Here is a 25,841-nt window from a genome sequence, read left to right as displayed (position 1 = left end):
GGACCTTCCTTATCAGATCTGTCCTGATTGTCTCTCAGTCAGCTGGATAGAGCGAGACTGGCCGGGCTGATAGGATTGGATGAAGGACATGAGAATGAGGTTCCTTCCTTTAAAGGCTGATATGAATGTTTACAGTACTCTCCCTGTCCTGTAAATCAAATCAAATTTTATTTGTCATATACACGTGTTGAGCGGATGTTATTGCGGGTGTAGTGAAATGCTTGTGCTTCTAGCATCCTGCCCCTCGAGGGCCATTCAGAGAGAAGGGGGACTCTGGGTCCCTGGGTTCATTGGCTTCAACATGGGTGACCTACAGTACTGAGGCTAGTTGTATAGGAAAGGATGTAGTAGCTTAAACTTTAGCTTGTAAGACCTTGAACAGAAGATTTAGCCTCTTAGTCTCCCATTGCCATCAATGCATGACTAAGTGAAAATTCCTCTTAGGTGGACGTTAGGACCTGCCTCTCAAACAGTAAGTCTGTATTTGAACAGAGTGACACAAGTAATAAAACACAATAGTAAGAAATGGTTCAACACCATATCCAAAGAGGCTGACCTGTCTTGAAGACCTCGTAGCGCACGGAGAATCCAGCCCCGGGAGATTCGTAGTCGGACACAAACTTGATTAGGAGCTGGCTGCCGATGGAGATGATGGGGGAGGGGGCTATCTTCCCACAGAACTTCCCCAGGGTCGGAGCCTGCTCGTCTCCACCGTTAAACACCTCCACATAGTCATACCTGAGGACACAGAGAAGGGTGTAAGACTTACTTATTGTACAACACTGCTGCAGTAGCTAAACAATAGCGAAACAATAGCGAAACAGTAGCTAAACAATAGCGAAACAGTAGCTAAACAATAGTGAAACAGTAGCTAAACAATAGTGAAACAGTAGCTAAACAATAGTGAAACAGTAGCTAAACAATAGTGAAACAGTAGCTAAACAATAGTGAAACAGTAGCTAAACAATAGTGAAACAGTAGCTAAACAATAGTGAAACAGTAGCTAAACAATAGTGATACAGTAGCTAAACAATAGTGATACAGAGCATTATTTAGGTTTGGAGGTTTGACCCCAGCACAGGGCCTCAACCTTCTGCAATTAAGGAAAATACATGGTTATAGAGTGGTATGGTGAGGTCGCTTGTGAGAAACTGTACTGAGGGTCCATACCCACCGGGAGGGTTATGATAACAAGAGAATGAACATGAGGAAACATGAGAATGTTTGAACTCCCACAGGGTAGTAGGCTACAGGGATGACTTCATCTATCTCTGTTATCAGTGTTCCATGGGAAGCCTGAGGCATACAGACAGTATCACTTCATACAGCTTCATCTCATCTTTAAGACCACCTCTGGGTCAGCTTACAGAGATGATTCTCTCATCTCTATAGCAATAGAGTGTGTGTATGTGACTGTGATTGTGATTGTGTGTGTGTTTGTGTGTGTGTGTGTACTGTATGTGATTATGTCTGCGTGTGAGTGTGTGAGAACCCAAATTCAACCCAAACCTTTCTGTACTATACTGTAGCTAATTCAATTAAACATCATTTGGTGTGAACTGTGAAGGCACCCTCTCTCTCATGTGTGACTGTGTTTGTGAAAGAATGTGAAGGTGAAATAGTGAGCTCATAGTGCCTGTTTGAGACACAGCCGAGCCAACAACCCTCTTCCTCTCTGAGCCAGCTGTGGAAACAGCTTAGGCCCTGCCCGTTCTGCACGAATAGGAATAGGGATATATCCCAAATTGCACCCTATTGTAGTGCAATACTTTTGACCAGGACCCATAGAGCTCTGGTCAAAGGTAGTGCCGTCAGAAAGTATTCATACCCCTTGACCTATTCCACATTTTGTTATGTTACAGCCTGAATTCACAATACACCATAATGACAAAGTGAAATTTTAGCACATTTATTGAAATTAAATACAGAAATATTAAATTTACATAAGTATTCACACCCCTGAGTCAATACATGTTAGAATCACATTTGGCAGCTATTATAGCTGTGAGTCTTTCTGGGTAAGTCTCTAAGAGCTTTGCACACCTGGATTGTATAATATTTGAACATTATTCTTTTTTAAATTCTTCAAGTTCTGTCAAGTTGGTTGTTGATCATTGCTACACAGCCATGTTCAAGTCTTGCCATAGATTTTCAAGCCGATTTAAGTCAAAACTGTAACTAGGCCACTCAGGGACATTCAATGTTGTCTTGGTAAGCAACTCCAGTGTATATTTGGCCTTGTGTTTTAGGTTATTGTCCTGCTGAAATATGAATTTGTCTTGCAGTGTCTGTTGGAAAGCAGATTGAACCAGGTTTTCCTCTAGGATGTTGCCTGTGCTTAGCTCTATTCCGTTTCTTTTTATCCTACAAAACTCCCTAGTCCTTGCCGATGACAAGCATGCGCATAACATGATGCAGCCACCACCATGCTTGAAAATATGAAGAGTGGTGTGTTGTGTTGGATTTGCCCCAAACATAACACTTTGTATTCAGGACATAAAGTTAATTTCTTTGCCACATTTTTTGCAGTTTTACTTTAATGCCTTGCAAACAGGATGCATGTTTTGGAATATTTATTATGTACAGGCTTCCTTCTTTTCACTCTGTCATTTAGGTTAGTATTGGGGAGTAACTAAAATGTTGTTGATCCATCCTCAGTTTTCTCCTATCACTGCCATTAAACTCTGTAGCTGTTTTAAAGTCACCATTGGCCTAATGGTAAAATCCCTGAGCAGTTTCCTTCCTCTCTGGCAACTGAGTTAGGAAGGGCACCTGTATCTTTGTAGTGACTGGGTGTATTGATACACCATTCAAAGTGTAATTAATAACTTCACCATGCTCAAAGGGATATTCAATGTCATTTTCTTTTTTTTTACCCATCTACCAATAAGTGCCCTTCTTTGTGAGGTATTGGAAAACCTCCCTGGTCTTTGTGGTTGAATCTGTGTTTGAAATTCACTGCTCCATTGAAGGACCTTACAAATAATTATATGAACTTATTTAGGCTTGCCATAACAAAGTGATTGAATACTTATTGACTAAAGACATTTCAGCTTTTCATTTCTAATTAATTTGTAAAACATCCTAAAAACCAAATTCCACTTTGACATTATGGGGTATTGTGTGAAGGCCAGTGCATTTTCAATTCAGGCTGTAACACAACAAAATGTGGGAAAAGTCCAGGGAGGTGAATACTTTCTGAAGGCACTGTACAGCATTTTGAATTCAGGCTGTAACACAACAAAATGTGTAATAAGTCAAGGGGTATGAATACTAAGGCACTGTAGGTAACAGGGCGCCATTTGGGACATATCCTAGGCTTTACACACAGCTACTTCATCAGTTTGCCCAGGAGTTTGATTCTCTACATAGACAGCCCCATCAAGGTAAATTTGCAGGGGAATTTTTCTCTGTTGACAAGTTATTTTCTCACGGCTAACAACATAAGCGCTTGTAAAAAGCTCGACTTGAGTTTTTCTATTTTTAAATGCCCTTTTTCATGGCAACTACAGGAGGCCAGGTTTGTTTTGCTTCTCACATCTCTCACTGGGCTCTCAGGCACCTCTGTGTGTGTGTGTGTGTGTGTGTGTGTGTGTGTGTGTGTGTGTGTGTGTGTGTGTGTGTGTGTGTGTGTGTGTGTGTGTGTGTGTGTGTGTGTGTGTGTGTGTGTGTGTGTGTGTGTGTGTGTGTGTGTGTGTGTGTAATTGGGCTCTCAGCTGAGCTCTCTGGGTTTTGGTTTCTATGTGTAAACCAGACTGCTAACACATTTATTTATTTTAGTTATTTTACCTTTATTTTAACAGGCAGGTCAATTAAGAACGAATTCTTATTTACAATGACGGCCTGGACATGTGGACTAATAGCACCTACTCTAACCACATGAACTCTCAATGTGAACACATGAACAGTTCAGCATTTTATGAATCCTGTATAGTTGTCTCTTCCCAATCCCATGACTACTGTCTAAGCAGGCTTGATGATGACGACGGCTGTCTCTGTCCCACTCTCAAAAAAACCTTCCCATCCTCAAGTGGATTAAAGATCACCAATAAAGGGTTTCCACCTCTCCTCTTTTTGCATGGCCCAGTTGGTAGAGCATGGCGTTTGCAACGCCAGGGTTGTGGGTTCGATTCCCATGGGGGGCCAGGATGAAAATGTATGCACTCACTAACTGTAAGTCGCTCTGGATAAGAGCGTCTACTAAATGACTAAAATGTAAAATGTAAATGTAGCCTGGCTGGCTCCATGTATCCTAACTGTCACACACACACATAATCAAACGTTTTTCTTGTATACTGAGTATATCATGTACAATTATAATTAATATGCTTTGTTTAACTGATTGAACAAACTTTTTTTTTGTTGTACTTATATTTGTGGTGGGGTTTTCATATAAGCCCTTTTGGGCTTCCAACCTCACCTGCACACCGTTTTTACCAGTTGTTTTATCTGTACTGTTTTGCCTTTCACTTCTTTTCTTTGGTGCGAATAAATAAAAAATAAAAACATATGGGAAGGGAGGGGGAAAGATGGGGTTGGCCCAATTTCACTGCTAAAGGAGTGGGGGGGGGAGAGAGAGAGAGAGAGAGAGAGAGAGAGAGAGAGAGAGAGAGAGAGAGAGAGAGAGAGAGAGAGAGAGAGAGAGAGAGAGAGATGGACAGGGAGATGGACAGGGAGATGGACAGGGAGATGGAAAGGAGGAATGGATTAATGCTAGGCTATTGATTTTGAGAGAGAGTGAAGAAAAGGGCAACCAGTGAAGACCAAACACCATTGCAAATACAACCCATAGTGATGTTTATTGCACATTGTTACAACACTGTATATATACATAATATGACATTTGACATGTCTCTATTCTTTTGGAACTTGTGTGAGTGTAATATTTACTTTTTATTGTTTATTTCACTTTTGTTTATCCATTTCACTTGCTTTGGCAATGTAAACATATGTTTCCCATGCCAATAAAGCCCCTTGAATTGAATTGAATTGAGAGAGAGAGAGCGAGCGAGAGAGAAAGAAAGAAAAACAGATTTGTTTCTGTCTGCACCAGTGGGGAGGCACAGTGTTACATTCTGTTCTAAGACACACCATTTGTAGGGATGCATCTAATTTTAGGGCTGGGGAGTGACCGGGAGTGACTGAGTGAGTTTGTCCTGTGAGTGTGTCTCTTGTCTCTACCAATGATGTTAGTTAGACTGTTAGCTAGGCAGTGAGAACCATGAACTCAATTACAGATGGCTTGACCCATTTCTCTCCTTCCTTCTCTCTCCCTGTATATTTGTAGGTCATATCACCAAGACTCATCATCACACCCACATCCGGTACGTCACATGTTGAACGCGGGAGAGCTCGGTTTGTTGTTTTTGTCACGATCGTGTGAAGGAGGAGACCAAAGCGCAGCGTGTTGAGTGAACATAGTATATTTATTAAATGCTCACACGAGCAAAACAAACAAACAACGAATCCGTGACGTCTGTGGTACAACACGCACACACACGAACAAAATCCCACAACCCGAAAGGAAAACAGATAGATTAAATATGGCTCCCAATCAGAGACAAACAGCCGACAGCTGACACTCGTTTGCCTCTGATTGGGAGTCACACCGGCAAACATAGAAAATAAACCACCTAGAACACCCACCAGAGAAACCGAAAACATAGAATGAACACACCCTGGTTCAACATAATGAGTCCCCGAACCAGGGTGTGACAGTACCCCCCCCTAAAGGCGCGGACTGTGACCGCACTGAGGACACACACCCCTGGCCCTACACGGGGATCAGGAACGGGCCGGACCGGACTGGTAACACACCCCAGTACCCTTGGCCGTGCCTCTACACCTTCCTTCCCCTTCGTGACCAGTGGCCCCCTTAACCTGGCGGCCCTATCTGCCAACCTCCTGCACTCCTCCAACCCGTACACCTGCTGCCCCGACGTCGTGAGCCCCCCCCTAAAAATTTCCTGGGGGTCTCTCCTCCCCGTGGACCAGGCCTCCATCATTCTCGCCCACTTCTCGCTCCTCTGTTTCCAATTATCGCCCTTCAGCTCCTGTACACGCTGCTTGGTCTGGTCTCTGGTGGGATTTTCTGTCACGATCGTGTGAAGGAGGAGACCAAAGCGCAGCGTGTTGAGTGAACATAGTATATTTATTAAATGCTCACACGAGCAAAACAAACAAACAACGAATCCGTGACGTCTGTGGTACAACACGCACACACACGAACAAAATCCCACAACCCGAAAGGAAAACAGATAGATTAAATATGGCTCCCAATCAGAGACAAACAGCCGACAGCTGACACTCGTTTGCCTCTGATTGGGAGTCACACCGGCAAACATAGAAAATAAACCACCTAGAACACCCACCAGAGAAACCGAAAACATAGAATGAACACACCCTGGTTCAACATAATGAGTCCCCGAACCAGGGTGTGACAGTTTTGAAAGTTTTGAAAGTCTCTGGAAAAGTATTCTATTAAAAAAGTTTGGTTATTAGCTAGCTTCAGTGCTTTCAGAAAGTATTTATACCCCTTGACATACAGCCTGAATTCAAAATGGATTAAATATATATTTTTTTCTCACCAGTCCACACACAATACCCCATAATGACAAAGTGAAAACATGTTTTTAGAAATGTTTGCAATTGTATTGAAAATGAAATACAGTATCTCATTTACATAATCATTCACACCCCTGAGTCAATACATGTTAGAATCACCCTTGGCAGCGATTACAGCTATGAGTCTTTCTGGGTACGTCTCTAAAAGCTTTGAACACCTGGATTGTACAATATTTGCACATTATTATTTTCAAAATTCTTCAAGCTCTGTCAAATTGGTTGTTGATCATTGCTAGACAACCATTTTCAAGTCTTGCCATAGATTTTCAAGCAGATTTAACTAACTCGGCCACTCAGGAACATTCACTGTGTTCTTGGTAAGCAACTCCAGTGTAGATTTGGCCTTGTGTTTTAGGTTATTGTCCTGCTGAAAGGTGAATTAATCTCCCAGTGTCTGGTGGAAAGCAAACTGAACCAGATTTTCCTCTAGGATTTTGCCTGTGCTTAGTTCCATTCTGTTTCTTTTTATCCTGAAAAATTCCCCAGTCCTTAACGATTACAAGCATCCCCATAACATGATGCAGCCACCACCATGCTTGAAAATATGGAGCGCGTGTCACGAACGTTGAGAGACGGGTCGGACCAAGGTGCAGCGTGAAAAGCGTACATGTTTATTAACTAATTAAACATTCAACAAAACAAGAAACAACGTAACGTGAAGTCCAAAGGGCTATACACATACCAGCCTAACAGGAACAAGATCCCACAATACACAGTAGGCAATGAGCTACCTAAGTATGATCCCCAATCAGAGACAATGAGCGACAGCTGCCTCTGATTGGGAATCATACCCGGCCAGACATAAAAATAGAAAAACTAGAATCTAAACATAGAATGTCTAACATAGAATTCCACACCCTGACTCAACAAACAAGAGTTCTATAGGTCAGGGCGTGACAGCGCGATACTCAGTAAAGTTGTATTCAGGACAAAAAGTTAATTGCTTTGCCACATTTTTTGCAGTATTACTTTAGTGATTTGTTGCAAACAGAATGCATGTTTTGGAATTTTTGTATTCTGTACAGGCTTATTTCTTTTCACTCTGTCAATTAGGTTAGTTTTGTGGAGTAACTACAATGTTGTTGATCCATCCTCAGTTTTCTCCTATCACAGCCATTAAACTGCAACTGTTTTAAAGTCACCGTTGGCCTCATGGTGAATTCCCTGAGTGGATTCCTTCCTCTCTGGCAACTGATAATGGATAATATGTGTGCAAAGCTTGATAATGTGTGTGATGTTAACAGAGAGGTCTATTCTCTGGGTGACTTGAACATTGACTGGTTAGCAACTAGCTGTCCTCTCAAGAGGAAGCTTCTAACTGTGACTAATAATAATGTAATATGACCCAGGTTATCACTCAACCAACTTGAGTGCATACCAATAGTGTTGGATCTGTGGCATTCACTTGTATTGATCATATTAAATCAGTAGTTAATCATATTGAAAGTCAGTAGTTAACTTCGCTGAAAAATAGCATTGTACTTGGTCAAACACAATCCTCTCCATCAGTTTACTAAGAACAGTTTACCAAGAACAGGCAGCAAACTGATTGGGTGGCTGTTATAGCCAGCAAAGGGTGCTTTACTATTTTTAGGCAGTGGAATTACCTTAGCTTCCTTCAATGCCTGTGGACACACATTCCTTTAGGCTTTGGTTAAAGCTGCAATAAGTAACTTTTTGGGCGACCCGACCAAATTATCATAGAATGTGAGTTATAGATCTGTCATTCTCATTGAATGCAAGTCTAAGAAGTGGTAGATATGTTCTATGTGCGCTATTTCTTTGTTTTGTCACATAAACTGAAATTAGGCGAACTATTCGAATTTCCGCAGCCAGGAAATGGTGGAGCGATTTCTGCATAGTGCAGCTTTAAAGGTGTAGCAAATAGGGGTCGCAATACAGTCTGCTACCATTCTCAATAGTTTCCCATCAAGTTTGTCTTTACCTGGTGGCTTATCATTATTCATGGTAAACAATCGTTTTTCCAACTTTCCCACACTGTCACGGTTTCGGCCGAGGCTGCTCCTCCTCCTGGTTCGGGCAGGCTTCGGCGGTCGTCGTCCCCGGAGTACTAGCTGCCACCGATCTATGTTTCATGTTCGTTTGGTTTTGTCTTGATGTTGTACACCTGTGTCTTGTTAGTCCTCGTTAGTGTCCTATTTAGTTCTCGTTGTGTGTGTTTGTCTTTGTGTGTGATTGCTCTTCTGTTTTGTGTTGGAGCTACGTACTTCCCTCCAGTGTTTTGGAGAGGTTTTTTGCACATGTTAGTGCGCCGTTTGTTTGACGCCTGTGTGCGCCGTTATTTCGCCTTCGGGCTTATTGTGCTTATTTTCTATGTGAATATTGCACTAAAGTCTTTTGGACTGAGCTTCTGAGTCCTGCGCTTGATTCATGCACCACACCCACCTTCAGCACCCCTTGACACACACTAACTTGACCAAATTCAAAACAGCAATCCTTCTCTGTCATTATTAGATATATATTTTTAATGTATATGATGGTTCAATGTTAATTGTTGTCATTTCACTTCTGAGCTTTTCCACTTTATTAGTGAAATAGTCATTGAAATGATTGGCAATATCGAAAGGTTTTGTTATAAATGAAAAACAGAATACGGATGCCTGATGAAGATCTAAGGGTGGAAACGCTGTTATAAATAAATATCACCTGGGATGTAAATGTAAAATGAGTATGAGCAGCAGTGTGCGGCGTTTTCCTTTCTGTACTCAAAAGTATTTTTTCATTTTGTTTTATTTAATGTATCTTTGTTTGGTAATATAATTTATTCTTCTTTTTGTTAAGTTTAGTCACAAAATGTCTCAATTTACAGTATGTCATCCAATCAGCTGAGCAGGCTGACTTGTTTGCCACCTCTTTTGCATCATTTCTTTGAGCCATACAATTTTTCAATTCATCATCAAGCCAGGGGACTCTAACAGTTCTCACAATTGGTTTCTTAACAGGTGCATGCTTGTCAACAACTGGCATGAATACTTTTACAACTACTTCCAGTGCTGCATCTGGATTGACTTCCTCATACACATCAGACCAACATACATTTTTTACATCTTCAACAAAAGAGTCCTGAGAAACCATGTTGACAAAGTCTTAGAAATTACTTAGTACAAAAATCAACTGTACTAGTGGTTCAGGCTTTGGTCTTGTCCCATCTTGATTACTGTCCGGTAATATGGTCAAGTGCAGCACAGAAAGACCTAGCAAAGCTGCAGCTGGCTCAAAACAGAACAGCACACCTTGCCCTTAACTGAACATACAGAACTAACATCAACAACATGCATACCAGTCTTTCCTGGTTGAGGGTTGACGAGAGATTAGCTGCTTCTCTTCTAGATTCTATCAGAAATATTACTGTGACGAAAATTCCAGATTGTCTGCTTAATCAAATAACATTCAGCCATACATACCCCACAAGACATGCCACCAGGGGTCTCTTCACAGTCCCCAAGTCCAAAACGAATTCATGGCAAAGTACAGTATTATACAGAGCCATGGTCACATGGAACTCCCTTCCATCTCCAATTACTCAAGCAAACAGCAAAATTACCTTTAAAAAACGGATTAAACAACAACTCATGAAACAGCGGGGACTGTGAGGGTACACACACACAAACACACACACTATCACACAGGCTCACACTAACACACAGACACACAGACACACTAACACACAGACACACACTAACACACAGGCTCACACTAACACACAGACACACACTAACACACAGGCTCACACTAACACACAAACACACACTAACACACAGGCTCACACTAACACACAGACACACTAACACACAGACACACTAACACATAGACACACTCTAACACACAGATACACTAACACACTAACACACAGACACACAGGCTCACACTAACACACAGGGTCACACTAACACACAGACACACACAGACACACTAACACACAGACACACTAACACATAGACACACTAACACACAGATACACAGGCTCACACTAACACACAGGATCACACTAACACACAGGCTCACACTAACACACATACACACACAGACACACTAACACACAGACACACTCTAACACACAGATACACTAACACACAGACACACTAACACATAGACACACTAACACACAGATACACAGGCTCACACTAACACACAGGATCACACTAACACACAGGCTCACACTAACACACATACACACACAGACACACTAACACACAGACACACTCTAACACACAGATACACTAACACACAGACACACTAACACACAAGCTCACACTAACACACACTAACACACAGACACACACTAACACACAGACACACTCTAACACACAGACACACACTAACACACAGGCTCACTCTAACACACAGACACACACTAACACACAGACACACACTAGCACACAGACACACACTAACACACAGGCTCACACTAACACACAGGCTCACACTAACACACAGGGTCACACTAACACACAGACAGACACACACTAACACAGAGACACACACACCATTTTTTAGTTGTATTGTTTGTATTATTTTTGTTGTATTGTTTGTATATCGTTGTATTTTAAATGTGTGCGACTGACCTTGTCTAGCAGTGTATCAGTGTTTTGTTACTTGTCATGTTTTGGTGTTTTTTGTGGACCCCAGGAAGAGTAGCTGCTGCTTCTGCAAAAGCTAATGGAGCTCCAAATAAACAAATAAACAAAAGTATGGCTACCGTTTTGTTTGACTGTCTGATGAGACATTACTCTGCCCTAAGGCAGGACCCAGCTGAGAAAGAGTGTGTCCATCTGTCGACAGTTTCCAGTTTTCAGCCTGTTCAACACTGCAGGCTGGATTAACCCTGTGCGCGGCTAGGTCAGTGGAATAACTAATGACTTGACTTCTCCCAGCGAGAGGAGAGGATGGAGGGAGGCTGCTAGCCTAGCAGGCACACTGAGTCATTCCCAGTGTGCGTGCATGTGTGTGTGCCTGCAAGTATGTGTGTGTGAGGGTGGTGAAATTAAAGAAAAACTGGGCCTGTAACATTCCCATGATGCCTTTCAGATGATAGATGTTGGATTGAAAACAGTTGTTGGGGGGGAGGGTAACACAAGTAGCATTCGACTATTAAGGTGTTAGACTAGCACATTGAGCTGTTAGGGAAATCCTTACTGTAGACCAGAGGGCTACTATGGTTTCAAGCCCCAGATGGACTTGCTACTGTAGTGTGTGTGTGTGTGTGTGTGTGTGTGTGTGTGTGTGTGTGTGTGTGTGTGTGTGTGTGTGTGTGTGTGTGTGTGTGTGTGTGTGTGCGTGCGTGCGTGCGTGCGTGCGTGCGTGCGTGCGTGCGTGCGTGCGTGCGTGCGTGCGTGCGTGCGTGCGTGCGTGCGTGCGTGCGTGCGTGCGTGCGTGCGTGCGTGCGTGCGTGCGATGTGTATGTGTGTGTGTTTGTGCAAAGCACTTACCAGACCATCCTCACAAGAGGGAAGAATAACCTAACCAGCAATTCTACTGGACAATATGAGGGCAATTAGGCTATATTCTGGAGCTGTAGCCTAAGTTTCTATTTAACAATGGTTTGAGGAAAGATTTTCAGTTGGTTAATTGGGCTGTCTCAGTGAGCAATGAAAGCCCCAAGTGTGTAGCCATCTGCATACTCTCTCCCCATGGCACTGCTTTTACGAGTCTATCTAATGGGGGCATGATGCACAGGAATAAAATACCATACGTACACAACATCACTGTAGGCTAGGCACTAGTGCTTTACTAGAGGGCACTTAAAATGCTTCCCACAGGTCAAATAAAGCCTGCTGTGAACAGAATGAATAGATTTTATAGTGCAAGTGTTCATTTCAGCATTGGAAACATATTTATGCCCTAAGCTGTCTGTGACCAATAAACTGCAGTCAGCCTGAGCGACTGGATGGCCTCGTCGAACTCTCGGTGCGGGTAGACAATCGGCGTCGTGAGAGGGCGCATGAGAGAGGGATGAGGTAAGGTGCGCCTCTGCGCCCCCCTATCAACCCGGAGGCTTTCCACCGATTCAGGGAGGAGACGCCTCAGGAGGAGGCTATGCAGCTGGGTGCGGCGCGCTTGTCCAGGATGGAGAGGCAGAAGCGTCTGTGCCAGGGACGTTGCCTGTACTGCGGCCAGGCAGGTCACCACTGCGACTCATGCCCGGAGAAGCCGGGAAACGGGAGGGCTCGCTAGTATCGGGAGGGTCATGGGCCTGGACGGCCGGCCGTTGGGGTCGGGCTTCATCACCCGGCGCACTGTCCTGGTGCGTGTCTGGGTGGCGGGGGGGCTATGGGAGGATATCCAGTTTTTCATTGTGGACTCTCCGGAGTGTCTCCTCATCCTCGGGCACCCCTGGCTGGTTGCCCACAAACCCCGGATAGACTGGTCCACGGGGCGGCTCATCCTGGAGGGAGGCACCGCCCCCGTCCCGTTCCGGTCTCCACCGACCACTCATCAGCCCAAACATTTTACATTTTAGTCATTTAGCAGACGCTCTTATCCAGAGCGACTTACAGTTAGTGCATACATTTTCATCGTCCCAGACCACCTACCAGTCCTCACCTCTTCCGCAGGTCCCGCACTCCGAACCGCCTACCGCCCTAGTTGCGGTTGCTACCGGGAGGACGGCGGCTACAGACTCCGTCACCGGCCCAGACCTGGCAGGCGTTCCCCGGGAGTATTGGGATCTGGGGGAGGTGTTTAGTGAGAGGCGTGCCAAGGGCCTACCTCCTCACAGGCCATACGACTGCGCTATCGATCTCCTGCCGGGCGCCATGCCCACACGAGGGCGATTGTTGTCCTTGTCCCGGCCGGAGACACTGGCCATGAGGGAGTATATCAACGAGGCACTCGTCGAGGGTCACATCCGTCCCTCTACCTCACCCGCGGGTGCAGGCTTCTTCTTCGTGGGGAAAAAGGACGGTTTGCAGCGGCCATGCATTGATTACCGGACGCTCAACGACATCACGGTTAAGAACCGCTATCCACTCCCCCTGATGACGACGGCATTCGAGTCGTTGCAAGGAGCCCGGGTCTTCACCAAGCTGGACTTACACAATGCCTACAACCTGGTGAGGATTCGGGAGGGGGACGAGTGGAAGACGGCTTTTAACACACCCAGTGGGCATTACGAGTACCAAGTCATGCCATTCTGTCAAGCCAACGTGCCCGTTTTTCACCTGTCGGCTGTCCCCGGCGGAGCGGAATTACGACGTGGTCAAGCTCGCCCTGGGGGAGTGGAGGCATTGGCTAGAGGGGGGCGCCAATCCATTTGTCTTATGGATGGACCATAAGAACTTAGCCTACATTCAGGGGGCCAAGAGGCTCAACCCGCGCCAGGCCAGGTGGGCGTTGTTCTTCACCAGGTTCGGTTCGCCATCTCATACCATCCGGGGTCGAAGAGCACCAAGCCTTACGCGCTCTACCGGCAGTTCGACCCCGTGGACCTGGTGGAGAGGGACGACTGCACCAGTTTAGTGGGGAATCGATAGGCTGGTCAGAGCAGTGCTACGGCGGGAGCCCGATCCGGGCGGAGATCCATCGGGGAGGATGTGCATACCCAAGGCTGCGTGCTCGCGACTGCTTCAGTGGGCGCACGCGTCCGACCTCACCAGCCATCCGGGGGGTGCCAGGACATTGGAGTTCCTCCGTAGGAGGTTCTGGTGGCCATCTGCTGAGGGGGATACGCGCGCCTTCGTGGCTCCTTGCCCAGGTGTGCGCACGCATGAAGAGCTCACGTCAGCCCGCGGCAGGGCTGCTCCGACCCCTGCCTATCCCCAAGCGTCCCTGGTCCCACATCTCTCTGGATTTCATTTCCGCCCTACCCCCCTCTGATGGATACACAGTCATCCTGGTCATTGTGGACCGGTTCTCGAAGGTTTCCCACTTCATTCCCCTTCCCAAACTCCCGTCGGCTCGGGAGATGGCTAAGTTGGTGGTGCAACACGTTTTCCGGGTCCACGGCCTTCCCCAAGATGTGGTGTCGGATCGGGGCCCTCAGTTCGCCTCCAGATTCTGGAAGGCGTTCGCCACCTGCCTCGTCACCTCCGTCAGCTTGTCTTCCGGCTTCCATCCCCAGTCGAACGGGCAGACGGAGCGCGTCAACCAGGGGGGGGGCACTGTTACAGGAGGGGGTCGCAGTTCCGGAGCGACCCACTAGGTGTCATCCTCCGACAACCTTAGGCACCTCCTCACTCACAGTCTGGACTAATCAGTTTCCTATTGGTGTCACCTGTGTATTTATGCCCTCACTTCCCCGTGTTCCCTTGCTCAGTTTTCTCTGTTAGTTTCTCGATGTCCAGCAGTCCTACTCAGTGTCTGATCGGAGACCTATGTACAGGTACTTGAGAAGTGTTCTCCCTGTTTCGTTATTTGTTTCAGTCGTAGGTAGTTTTTCGTATTTTTGGCTGTCATCCGGTTTTTGGAGACTTATTTGCTCTGCCTTTCTTTTATCGTGATAAGTCCGTTATTTTGTATTTTGGCTTCGGGACCACCAGTAAAGATCCTTGTTTCACCATCTCTGCCTACTGCCTACTGTATATCCTGCACCACACCTGGGTCACACCTCATACCAACCCTTACAATAGACAGACTCCCTTAAGGACAAGACACGGCATAGCAAATGCCAGCTGCACACAGTAGATCAAATGCTGGGTGTCGGAGAACAATGTACCATCATTACCTCTTTAACAACAGAATGTTATTTTACGGGTCTAGCAAAGGTGCCCAGAAACAGTGTTAGACACTGTTAATGAGCACAACATAACCAAATAGCTGTCTGTTCTGGCATTGAACAAATAAATACAGTAAAATCGAACCTAGGGGGCCAACCACATAAAATGTGTCACTATCTATACCCGATGCCTCAGTCAGCGTACCCCTTAGGTTTAACAAACATTTAAAGGGTGTTCCCAAGTCTAAATCCTGAGAAAGGATACTGTACCTGGGAGAGGGCCCTTGCTCAAAAGTAGTGCACTATGTGGGGAATACGTTCCATTTGGGACGCATCCCAGACAGACAGACAGGGATGAGAGGAACAGACTGTTACTTTTACTCTGAAAGGAACACACTGTTATCTAAATGGGGCTTACTGGGCTTTCTGATTGCAGCCGGCTGGCCACAAACACCTCTGGTTTCAGCCTTGTAGTGTCTGACACACCCCGAGATGGAAACATGAACATGGTGACTGGAGTCCTCATGATGACTGGTGATCAAGGCTTTTTAAAATTAATATTATAGCACAACAACAACACAGTTATCTAGACATGAATGTTTGTCCTGGCGATCATTTTAATGTTTGTCCTGGTGATCATTATGTAGATGCCAATAATCTATTTCTACACCATCCACGTGGGCAGCCAGCCAGCCAGCCAGCCAGCCAGCCAGCCACACAGCAGTAACTCTTATTTTTAGATTGCAGCTGTACTCTAGTCCATTGCCTGTTCTGTTTTGATACGGGAGGAAGCCCAGATAGATAGATAACCATCTGTGTTGGTAGATAGTCCTATAGTCCTTCCTAACTACAAGCCATTGAGTGGCCGAGGGGACCTGATCTCCATCCCAAATGGCAACTATTCACTATACAGTATAGTTCACTACTTTTGACCAGGGTCCATAAGGCTAATGCATTACAGATGTCCTATCTTAATTTGACCAGTTTCTCACAGCAGGGAAATAATGCTGCATCAACAGGAAATTAATAAGTGGATTATAATATATACTTGTGAAGGGGTTTATATATGTTTAGTTAGGATAAACCAAGTCTGACATTTTAAAGTGGAAATTAGAAACTTTAGAAGCCTTTTTAAACCTTGACTACACAAAAATTTGAATTTCCTGCTGCGCTGGAAAATTCTCTGCGACAACAGACTGATCAAGTTAAGATAGTACATCTATATATAAGGAATAGGGTTCCAATTTGGGACGCAGGTCTGATCACCAACTCCTCCACAGCCGTATCGAGAATGAGTCTCAGTAGTCAAGAATCAAAGACGTCTGCTGTCCTCTCCTCTCCTCTCCTCTCCTCTCCTCTCCTCTCCTCTCCTCTCCTATAAACAATGCTGCTTTATGAGTTCAGACAGACTGGGGGGTCAGCCTGAGGGCCTGTTCTTGTGTTGGGAGCAGATACAAGGAATTCCTCCATGCCACTCGTGATAGAGAGTTATTATCCACCAGGGTCCCTGTTGTTGGTGGGCGGCTAACCCTAACCCTGGCTCCAGAGGATGGGCTTCCTGTCTGTCTGACTCTGGATGAGTCTCAAATGGCACCCTATTCCGTATAGATTTCACTACTTTTGACCAGAGCCCTATTTGCCCTAGTCAAAAGTAGTGCACTATGTAGGGAATAGGGTGCCATTTGAGACACCCTCTGCAATGCTGAAGTGATATAGACCATCGGCTCATCCTCTCATCCTCCCTTTAACTGAGGACACTAACTGGGTGACCGTCTGACTCCCCTTTGACCCCTTAAGAGACCCTGACCCCAGCGGTAAGAGGTCTCCCTGCATTCCTATGGCCTTTTTTGTCCACTATGAAATCACCAAAAGCTAGAATGACATGATCCAAACAGAGCAAAAAGGCACTATTGCACTATTTTTAGCTGATTAGTTCATTGAGTTTGTTATTCAGTGTCTCGTGATTGTTGTTGGCACAGAAACACACACATCATGTTACCATGGTAATAGGACAATATTACTATTCACAGTGAACTCTGGGAGAAACTCATTGTCAAGGGGGACAGACTGTGTACAGACAGGCTGTAGACAGCAGACCTGTGTTCAATACTATTTTAAATCTTTCAATTACCTTGAACGTTTGCTGCCTGGAGTGCCAGAGGATCTGGGTTTGCAGTTATGCTCCTATTCTATTGGTCTACTGAAGCAAGGCAAGTTCAATCAAGCACAGATTAATTATATATATATATTTTTTTTATAATCCTTAAACCCAGTTCTGGTACACAGTTCTTGTGACTCGTGATGCATTTCCTAAGTCCTGAAGACATCTAGAATGGGCTGCTTTGTGTCCACAGAGGGATAGCAGCTGTGAGATCGCAGCGCAGCGCAGCACTGCTCTGAATCTGAATTTTGTCTAAACTCTCTCCTCATTAATCTGCTCGTTAGGCCGTAATCTGACATGTGTTTTCATTAGGCTGTGCAGCACTGCAGCCTGCTGATGAGTAGGGAGGCAAAGGGCCTCCGGATGCTCTGATTACTAAAGTGCACTTTAGACTGAAGATGACTGAAGAGCACATTTTAGATCCATTGTCTGTGTGTGTGGGTAAACCGTGCAACTCAATATTAGGAAGGTATTCTTAATGTTTTGTACCCAGTAACCCAGTCATGAGGTTCAGAAATGGGTCAACTGCAAACATCATTGTCCCAACTTGAAAATGGCCAGGCAGTGCCACTGTGCCGGGAGTCAAAAATGCTTGGTGTCCATGGTGTGCACTTTGCACTAATAGAGAGAGAGAAAGAAAGATTGAGAGCGAGAGAGAGAGAGCGAGAGATATGGCATGTGGAGAAGAAAAACTGGAAACTGATGAGTGTACAGAGAGTTCAGTGTGCATACAGTACAGAGTGAGAAATGGAATGTCATAAGAAAAGAGAGAGGAGAGGAGGGGAGCAGGGATGAAAGGAGAAGAGAACAGAAGAGGAGAGGAGAGGAGAGGAGAGGAGAGGAGAGGAGAGGAGAGGAGAGGAGAGGAGAGGAGAGGAGAGGAGAAGAGAAGAGAAGAGAAGAGAAGAGAAGAGAAGAGAAGAGAAGAGAAGAGAAGAGAAGAGAAGAGAAGAGAAGAGAAGAGAAGAGAAGAGAAGAGAAGAGAAGAGAAGAGAAGAGAGGAGAGGAGAGGAGAGGAGAGGAGAGGAGAGGAGAGGAGAGGAGAGGAGAGGAGAGGAGAGGAGAGGAGAGGAGAGGAGAGGAGAGGAGAGGAGAGGAAAGGAAAGGAAAGGAAAGGAAAGGAAAGGAAAGGAAAGGAAAGAAAGGAAAGGAAAGGAAAGGAAAGGAAAGGAAAGGAAAGGAAAGGAAAGGAAAGGAAAGGAAAGGAAAGGAAAGGAAAGGAAAGGAAAGGAAAGGAGCAGGGACGAGAGGCGAGGAGAGGAAAAGAAAGCAAATGTAGAGACGTAAGCGCCGACAAGAAGAAATCCAGAGGACTGCTGACTAGCCTATGGCTCTATAACACCCACCACCAGCCGTCTAAATAAGTATTTAATCTGGTTGACCACAATGACCACAGAGCCATAGTGGGGCAGTGGGAATGACCATTGACCACACTGAAAGGATCATTCAATTAGGGTTGTATCCTTCATTGGACCATTCCTCCCCAGCAGGACACCCTATACCCTACATAGTCCCTACATAGTGCACAACTTCCCTATGGGCCCTGGTCAAAAATTGTGCAAAAAATTGGGAATAGAGTGCATTTGGGACACCGTCACTGTCTCTGACCAGGTCAGTAGCAGCACTGCTGGTTGGGAGTCTGTAGGTCTGTAGCTGTGATTTTATTTGATATGTGTCATACCACAAATATTACGTAAACTACAGACAACAAGGGAAAACAAGGCAAGAGTAAAAATGTCGTCCCCCACGCATAATTCACCCAAGTTGCAAAAAAATCAGGCCAGTGCTGTCTGAGATACCGCGTGTGACTAACGTACGAACGGACGTGCCTCATCCATCTATAAATCACTGCTAGGCAAATCCCTGCCTTATCTTAGCTCATTGGTCACTATAGCAACACCCACCCGTAGTATGCGCTCCAGCAGGTATATCTCACTGGTCATCCCCAAAGCCAACACCTCCTTTGGCCGCCATTCCTTCCAGTTCTCTGCTGCCAATGACTGGAACGAATTGCAAAAATCTCTGAAGCTGGAGACTCTTATCTCCCTCACTAACTTTAAGCATCAGTTGTCAGAGCACCTTACCGATCACTGCACATGTACACAGCCCATCTGAAATTCGTCCACCCAACTACCTCATCCCCATATTGTTATTTATTTTGCTCATTTGCACCCCAGTATCTCTATTTGCACATCTATCATTCCAGTGTTAATACTAATTGTAATTATTTTGCACTATAGCCTATTTATTACCTTACCTCCATAACTTGCTACATTTGCACATACTGTATATATATTTTCTGTTGTATTTTTGACTTTATGTTTTGTTTTACCCCATATGTAACTCTGTGTTGTTGTTTTTATCGCACTGCTTTGCTTTATCTTGGCCAGGTCGCAGTTGTAAATGAGAACTTGTTCTCAACTGGCTTACCTGGTTAAATAAAGGTGAAATAAAAAAATAAAAAATAAAAATCCATGTCGTTTAGGAACATGCAGGCTGGGTTTAGTCCTGTAATCACCCTACATCCTGGCATTTAGATTTGATTCAATTACACAACTTAAAGTTCAAGAGAGAATAACTTCAGATAAGCACGCCAGTCGCAACTGACGTTCACATAAATATTTTGTTGATGTAATTGGGAGACTTTAGTGGAAATTCAAATCACGAGCACCAAATATCTAAAGTTAGGATTTGTCCCGAAATTCCTACAGCAAAAGGGTTTTTACAATAATCTATTTACCACTCTGATAGGGTTGTTTTTTAAACTAGTATCCTAGGACGATGTCACAAAAAGACACAATATATAATCTTGCCAGTAAATGTGGAACCAACAACTATTTATTTACGTACACGGTAATGTAATAGTGTTGTTGCAGCTACTTTGTACATGGAGAGAAAAAAAGAATCTCAGAAGTTACTGCCATGGTATGGCAGACTCTTACAGCACCGACCCCAATAGTGACAGTAAATACATGAAGACAGAGTGCCCTCGTGGGCCTGGCCATTCCAGGAACAGGACTGTCTGTCCCAACCCCTTACAGCAAAGAAAGTGGCAAGGCTCATGATCGGTAATGGTATTATTAAAAACACTACATATAATATAATGTATACCGGAGTAAAATCTAATATATGTGTGTGTATGTATGTACACTAAATGATCAAAAGTATGTGGACACCTGCTTGTCTAACAGCACTTACAGTTGACCGGGCAGCTCTAGCAGAGCTCTTCCGTAAGGCCATTCTACTGCCAATGTTTGTCTATGGAGATTGCATGGCTGTGTGCTCGAATTTACACACCTGTCAGAAACGGGTGTGGCTGAAATAGCCAACTCCACTAATTTGAATCGGTGTCCACATAGTTTTGTATATAAAGTGTGTGTATGTACACTACCGGTCAAACGTTTTAGAACACCTACTCATTCAAGGGGTTTTCTTTATTTTTACTATTTTCTACATTGTAGAATAATAGTGAAGACATCAAAACTATGAAATAACACATATGGAATCATGTAGTAACCAAAAAAGTGTTAAACATGTTTTATATTTGAGATTCTTCAAATAGCCACCCTTTGCCTTGATGACAGCTTTACACACTCTTGGCATTATCCTTTATACTCTCCCGTCTTGTATGTAAATACCGTTGGTAGCTCTGTTACCGTGTACGTCTTCATGTATTTACTGTCACTATTGGGATCAGTGCTGTAAGAGTCTGCCATACCATGGAAGTTATTTCTGAGAAGAAAGCAGACAAAAACTCAGATTCTGAGAAAGAAAATGTTCTTTGCGAGCAAAAATTGTGTCATGGTCACTTGAGGAAAAAGTTCAAACAACTTTTAAAAAGATGTCTCAGATGACTCTATAATCGATATGTCTTGTTAGGGATGTCTGCTCCAGTTTCTGTTGAGGGATTATTTTTATCGGTCATGCTATTTTAGTATCAATGTGAGATAAGTCTGTCTTTGATTAGGCTCAAGAATGCGTCCCAAATGGCACCCTATTCCCTATATAGTTCACTACTTTTGACCAGGGCACATAGGGAATAGTGTGTGATTTGGTTGCCAAATAGGGAATATGGTCTGATTTGGGACTCTGACTTTGATACTGCTCCACATTGGCATATCGAATAGATACCAGAACATCTTCACAAAACCCTGATTGATGTTATTTAGATCTCTGACCACTCCAGGAATGTAAAGTTGTCAGTTCCGACTATGATATCAAGGGAAGAGTTCAAGATTGCATTTCTCCAGCAAACCTCCTTTCTAACCTTTTGTTTAGCTCTCTCTCTCTTCTCTCTCTCTCTCTCTCTCTCTCTCTCCCTCTCTCTCCCTCTCTCTCCCTCTCTCTCCCTCTCTGACAACCTCTTGTAACACACCACAAAGAAGATATGTATTCATAAAAATTTAGCATTTGGAAATTATAGACTGACCCCTCCTTAGAAGAAAAAAAACCTGATGTTTTGTACAAGAGCTCTGCTTGAAGGCAAATAGAACCTAAGCATTCTTTGTTTGGATAGTTAGTTCATTACAGCCATGTTCCAGGGACATGTGTGTTCTATTTGGTTCTTTAATTGAATTAAGAATATAGGGTGGTGATGGCATGCGCCTCATGGGTCGTGACCCAAATGGCACCCTATTCCGTATTTAGTACACTAGTTTTGACCAGGGCCTTGGTCAAAAGTAGTGCACGATATAGGGAAGACGGTGTCATTTGCGATGCAGCTTTCCCTGACATTTTATCTGATAAGGAAGAAATTCAGTTGTGACAATACATTTCAATTAAAAGGAGACATTTGAAAAGAGTGGAACCACTGTAGTACAATGACCCTAACCGTTGCAATTATGACTTTTATAGATACTATTGAAATATCATGTTTTGGAGTTTGGTTTGCAGATGTTGTTGATGGGAGGATAAATGGCAAGTTTTTCTCTTAGGAAACTGTTGTTTAGCCAAGGCCCCTCATTTGGCATTTTAAACATTTTGTCTCTTACCCAAAAACAACATTCACTTCTGCCAAACCATGACTATGAGCTATAATATAAATCCTCACAATAAATATTACAGTAAACCTATCATCACAGTCAAAAACAAAGCCTAGGACAGGCTAGGTTGCTGTTTCACAGAACTTAAACAACAACTTAGAGAATGCCTCCATTCCATGTTGGAACTGGAGGCATTCCAACCATGGTTCCAAAGAACAACTATCCTTATAGCTATACACTATACAGTATCTGTCAGAATGCTAAACACTGCTAACATTTTATAGGTCCCTTGGTCGTGAAACGTGATCCAATAGTAGTGAAGGACCCCAGTTGCAAGACAGCGCGAGTCAGCGAGCCTATGATTTACACATAGTTTATGAAGCATTTAAAAAGACAGAGGGACCCTAATAAAAATTGGTTTATTTATGGTAGATTGTGAACATATGGCCTTTTGTGAGAAGGCATTCTTACCCTGAGGTGCAAAGTGTATTACATTTTTACATTTTTAGTAATTTAGCAGACGCTCTTATCCAGAGCGACTTACAGTTAGTGAGTGTATACATTATTTTATTTTTCATACTGGCCCCCCGTGGGAATCGAACTCACAACCCTGGCGTTGCAAACACCATGCTCAACTGAGCTACATCCCTGCCGGCCATTCCCTCCCCTACCCTGGACGAGTATGTAGGAGTGTGTGTGTGTGTCATACTCTATGTGTAACCCAAATCATAATCAATGATCAGCACTAGGTAGTACAGCTCAAGAAAGGGACTAGGCAACATTCACCCACAACCAGGCAGAACATACTTTATATATTTGACCCAACAATATTGTAGACAGCACTACGGAGCAAAATCAAATATCAAAACCAAAACACATTGATCCAATTATATTTCCTCTCAAATGACAATACCAAGAAGTAATGGATGATGCTCCGGTCTAGTTTTCTTTGATGTTCAAATCGATAAAATTGATCAAATCTAATTGTATTCATCACATACATATCAGTACTGTATGCATCATGTGTCTCATAGTAGGAGTGCTGATTTAGGATCAGTTTTGCCTTTTGACAACAATGAATACAATTACATTGGAAGGGGGGGACCTGATACTAGATCAGCTCTCCTACTCTGATACATATGGCCCCAGAGGGAAGGAAGTGAAACATCTTTGAAATACTGAATATTGTTATTATCTTGACCAATAGGTGGCAGAGTTCAACACTACATTCAGATAAAGAGCGCGTTACTTACTTGCAGTCTCTGTCCTCCAGATCAAAATGAGGGTTAAAGTTAATGAGTATCTTCTGTCCCGGGTCTGGGGCCGATATCACCCACATACATTGTTGTGATGGAGGGTATGAATTCGGATAGCCAGGAGAGGTGAGATAATCTGCACTGGTTATCTCAATGTTATCTCCACATTTATCTGCAAACAAAAACAGATAGAGAGAATTATTCGACAGGGAAATTACACATACATTTTTTTTAAATAAAAAATAAAAACAGTAGGGTGATGTGTAGGCCTATAGGCTCCCCTCTAAAAAAACGATGTGTGATCATTCATAAAAAATATTGATAACCCTCAGTCGATCCTAAATGGAAATAATTAACCAGCGGAAGATGTTAAAACACACATTTACCAGTGTGCTTGTTTCAAAACTAGTAGTGAAGCATGTAATACGAATCAGGCTACTTTGTCATTTTCATATGCTTATTTTTTACTACATGAATAGTAAATAACATATCAAATATGAAGAGATGCTCGCAAAAGAGCCCACACGTACCCACACAATAAACAATAAAGGACAACGAACACCTTCGCAAGAACGAAAGCAATTGATTAATGTATTCCCTCTCTCCGCTGTTGAGCGAACGACACCTTTAAATAAATAATCAACTCTCCCGTTTTGGATAGGCTGACTTCCAATTGATTTTGACTACAGAGCTACAGATGCGCCCAGCAAAACCCTGAGGCCTACTGTAGCCTAGATGCACCTCTGTAGACGATCCGAAAACAGGTGAGTTGTGATGACAAATCGTGCAAATTAAGGATTTTTTTTACAAGACTAATGTTAGGAAATATTATATTTCAAGAGTCCACACTTACAACTTTGAGTCAATGAAGCCACAAAGAGGAGTTGGGTTGAAAAGAACAGTATAAATCCACAATTCATCATTGTGCTGTAAAATACACACGTGTAAAAAGAAAATAAAGACTTGATATGTCCACCTTCTTATAGTGCGCAAAGCAAAATAACAAATGTCTCAGAAATGTCAAATTCTTCTGAGTGCTTCAGGTCGCAAGCAGCATCCTGTGTTATTATTCAACTACGGTTTCCTCTCTCTGAAAGTCGTGTTTCTCTCCCAGAATAAGAATTTGCCATTTCCCAGGAAAATTTTAATAATCCAAACGCAGAAAACAATTGTTGATTCAGAAAATCCAGTCGACTAAAGTGCCTCGACAGTTATCAATCGAAAACTGATATTTTTACTTTTAAAAATGTAACGAAAAAGTTCCAGAATTCAATAATATCTCATACACTCACTAACCCGTCTAAAATCAACCAAGGCATGAGTTAGCTACAAACACCTGCGTACTGAAGAGCGCGAGTGGGCTACCCAATTCCTATTCCTCTTGACTGTGTTCCGTTCCGTAAAGATTCGCCCCTTTTCCGAAGCGCGCTGACTGACCGACAGAGTAGAATGTCAGAGGAGTCATTCTCATTCGACTTGACGCCAACTGTGAAAGTAAGAGTGAGTGGTATTTCCACTCCCCAAATTCCAGCTCCAAGACGCGAACACGCACAGACTGATCACTATGAGACGAGTGGGCAGGAGCGAAAGACACCGGTGCGCACTCCTCCCGCTCGTGCACAGCACAGGGAGAGGGCTGAATTGGAAGGAAGGAACATAATGCACATTGCACACAAAGGCATTCATTTTGATAAGAAACCTAAGCTGTCGCAAATTAAAAAACAACAACTGATTAAAATATAACAATATAATAAAATAAAATAAAATAGTATTTGCCACATGCACCGAATACAACAGGTGAATACCTTACAGTGAAATGCTTACTTCCAAGCCCTTAACCAACAATGCAGTTAAAAAAAAAAAGTGTTCAATAAAAAATAGATAAGTAAAAAAAAGAGCATCAGTAAAATAACAGTAGCGAGGCTATATACAGGGGATACAGGTACAGAGTCAATGTGTAGGGGCACAGGTTAGTCGAGGTAATTTAGGTAATATGTACATGTAGATAGAGTAATAGGGTGGCAGGTAGCTTAGTGGGTAAGAGCGTTGTGCCAGTAACCGAAACAATGCAAATAGCCATTTGATTAGCTGTTCTGGAGTCTTTTGGCTTGCGGGTAGAAGCTGTTAAGAAGCAGAGAGAACAG

The 25,841-nt window shown here is 43.7% G+C and overlaps 1 protein-coding gene across 1 annotated transcript; it reads right to left on the bottom strand.

Annotated features, from left to right (window-relative positions):
* Positions 1 to 440: 440 nt before the first annotated feature.
* On the bottom strand, positions 441 to 25,171 carry LOC311146264 (neuropilin-1a-like; the record flags this gene model as incomplete). Its single annotated transcript, XM_084182760.1, has 4 exons — positions 24,551 to 25,171; positions 23,695 to 23,869; positions 557 to 738; positions 441 to 478 (listed from the first exon to the last, which is right to left on the bottom strand). The coding sequence occupies exons 1-4, from the start codon at positions 24,618 to 24,620 to the stop codon at positions 441 to 443; spliced, it is 465 nt and encodes a 154-aa protein (XP_084038886.1). The 5' UTR covers positions 24,621 to 25,171.
* Positions 25,172 to 25,841: the final 670 nt, after the last annotated feature.

Source organism: Coregonus lavaretus, assembly GCF_964263955.1.
Source record: "Coregonus lavaretus genome assembly, chromosome: 19".
Taxonomy (NCBI): domain Eukaryota; kingdom Metazoa; phylum Chordata; class Actinopteri; order Salmoniformes; family Salmonidae; genus Coregonus; species Coregonus lavaretus.
The sequence above is the reverse complement of the archived record's forward strand: the minus strand, read 5'-3'. Positions and strand labels throughout refer to the sequence as shown.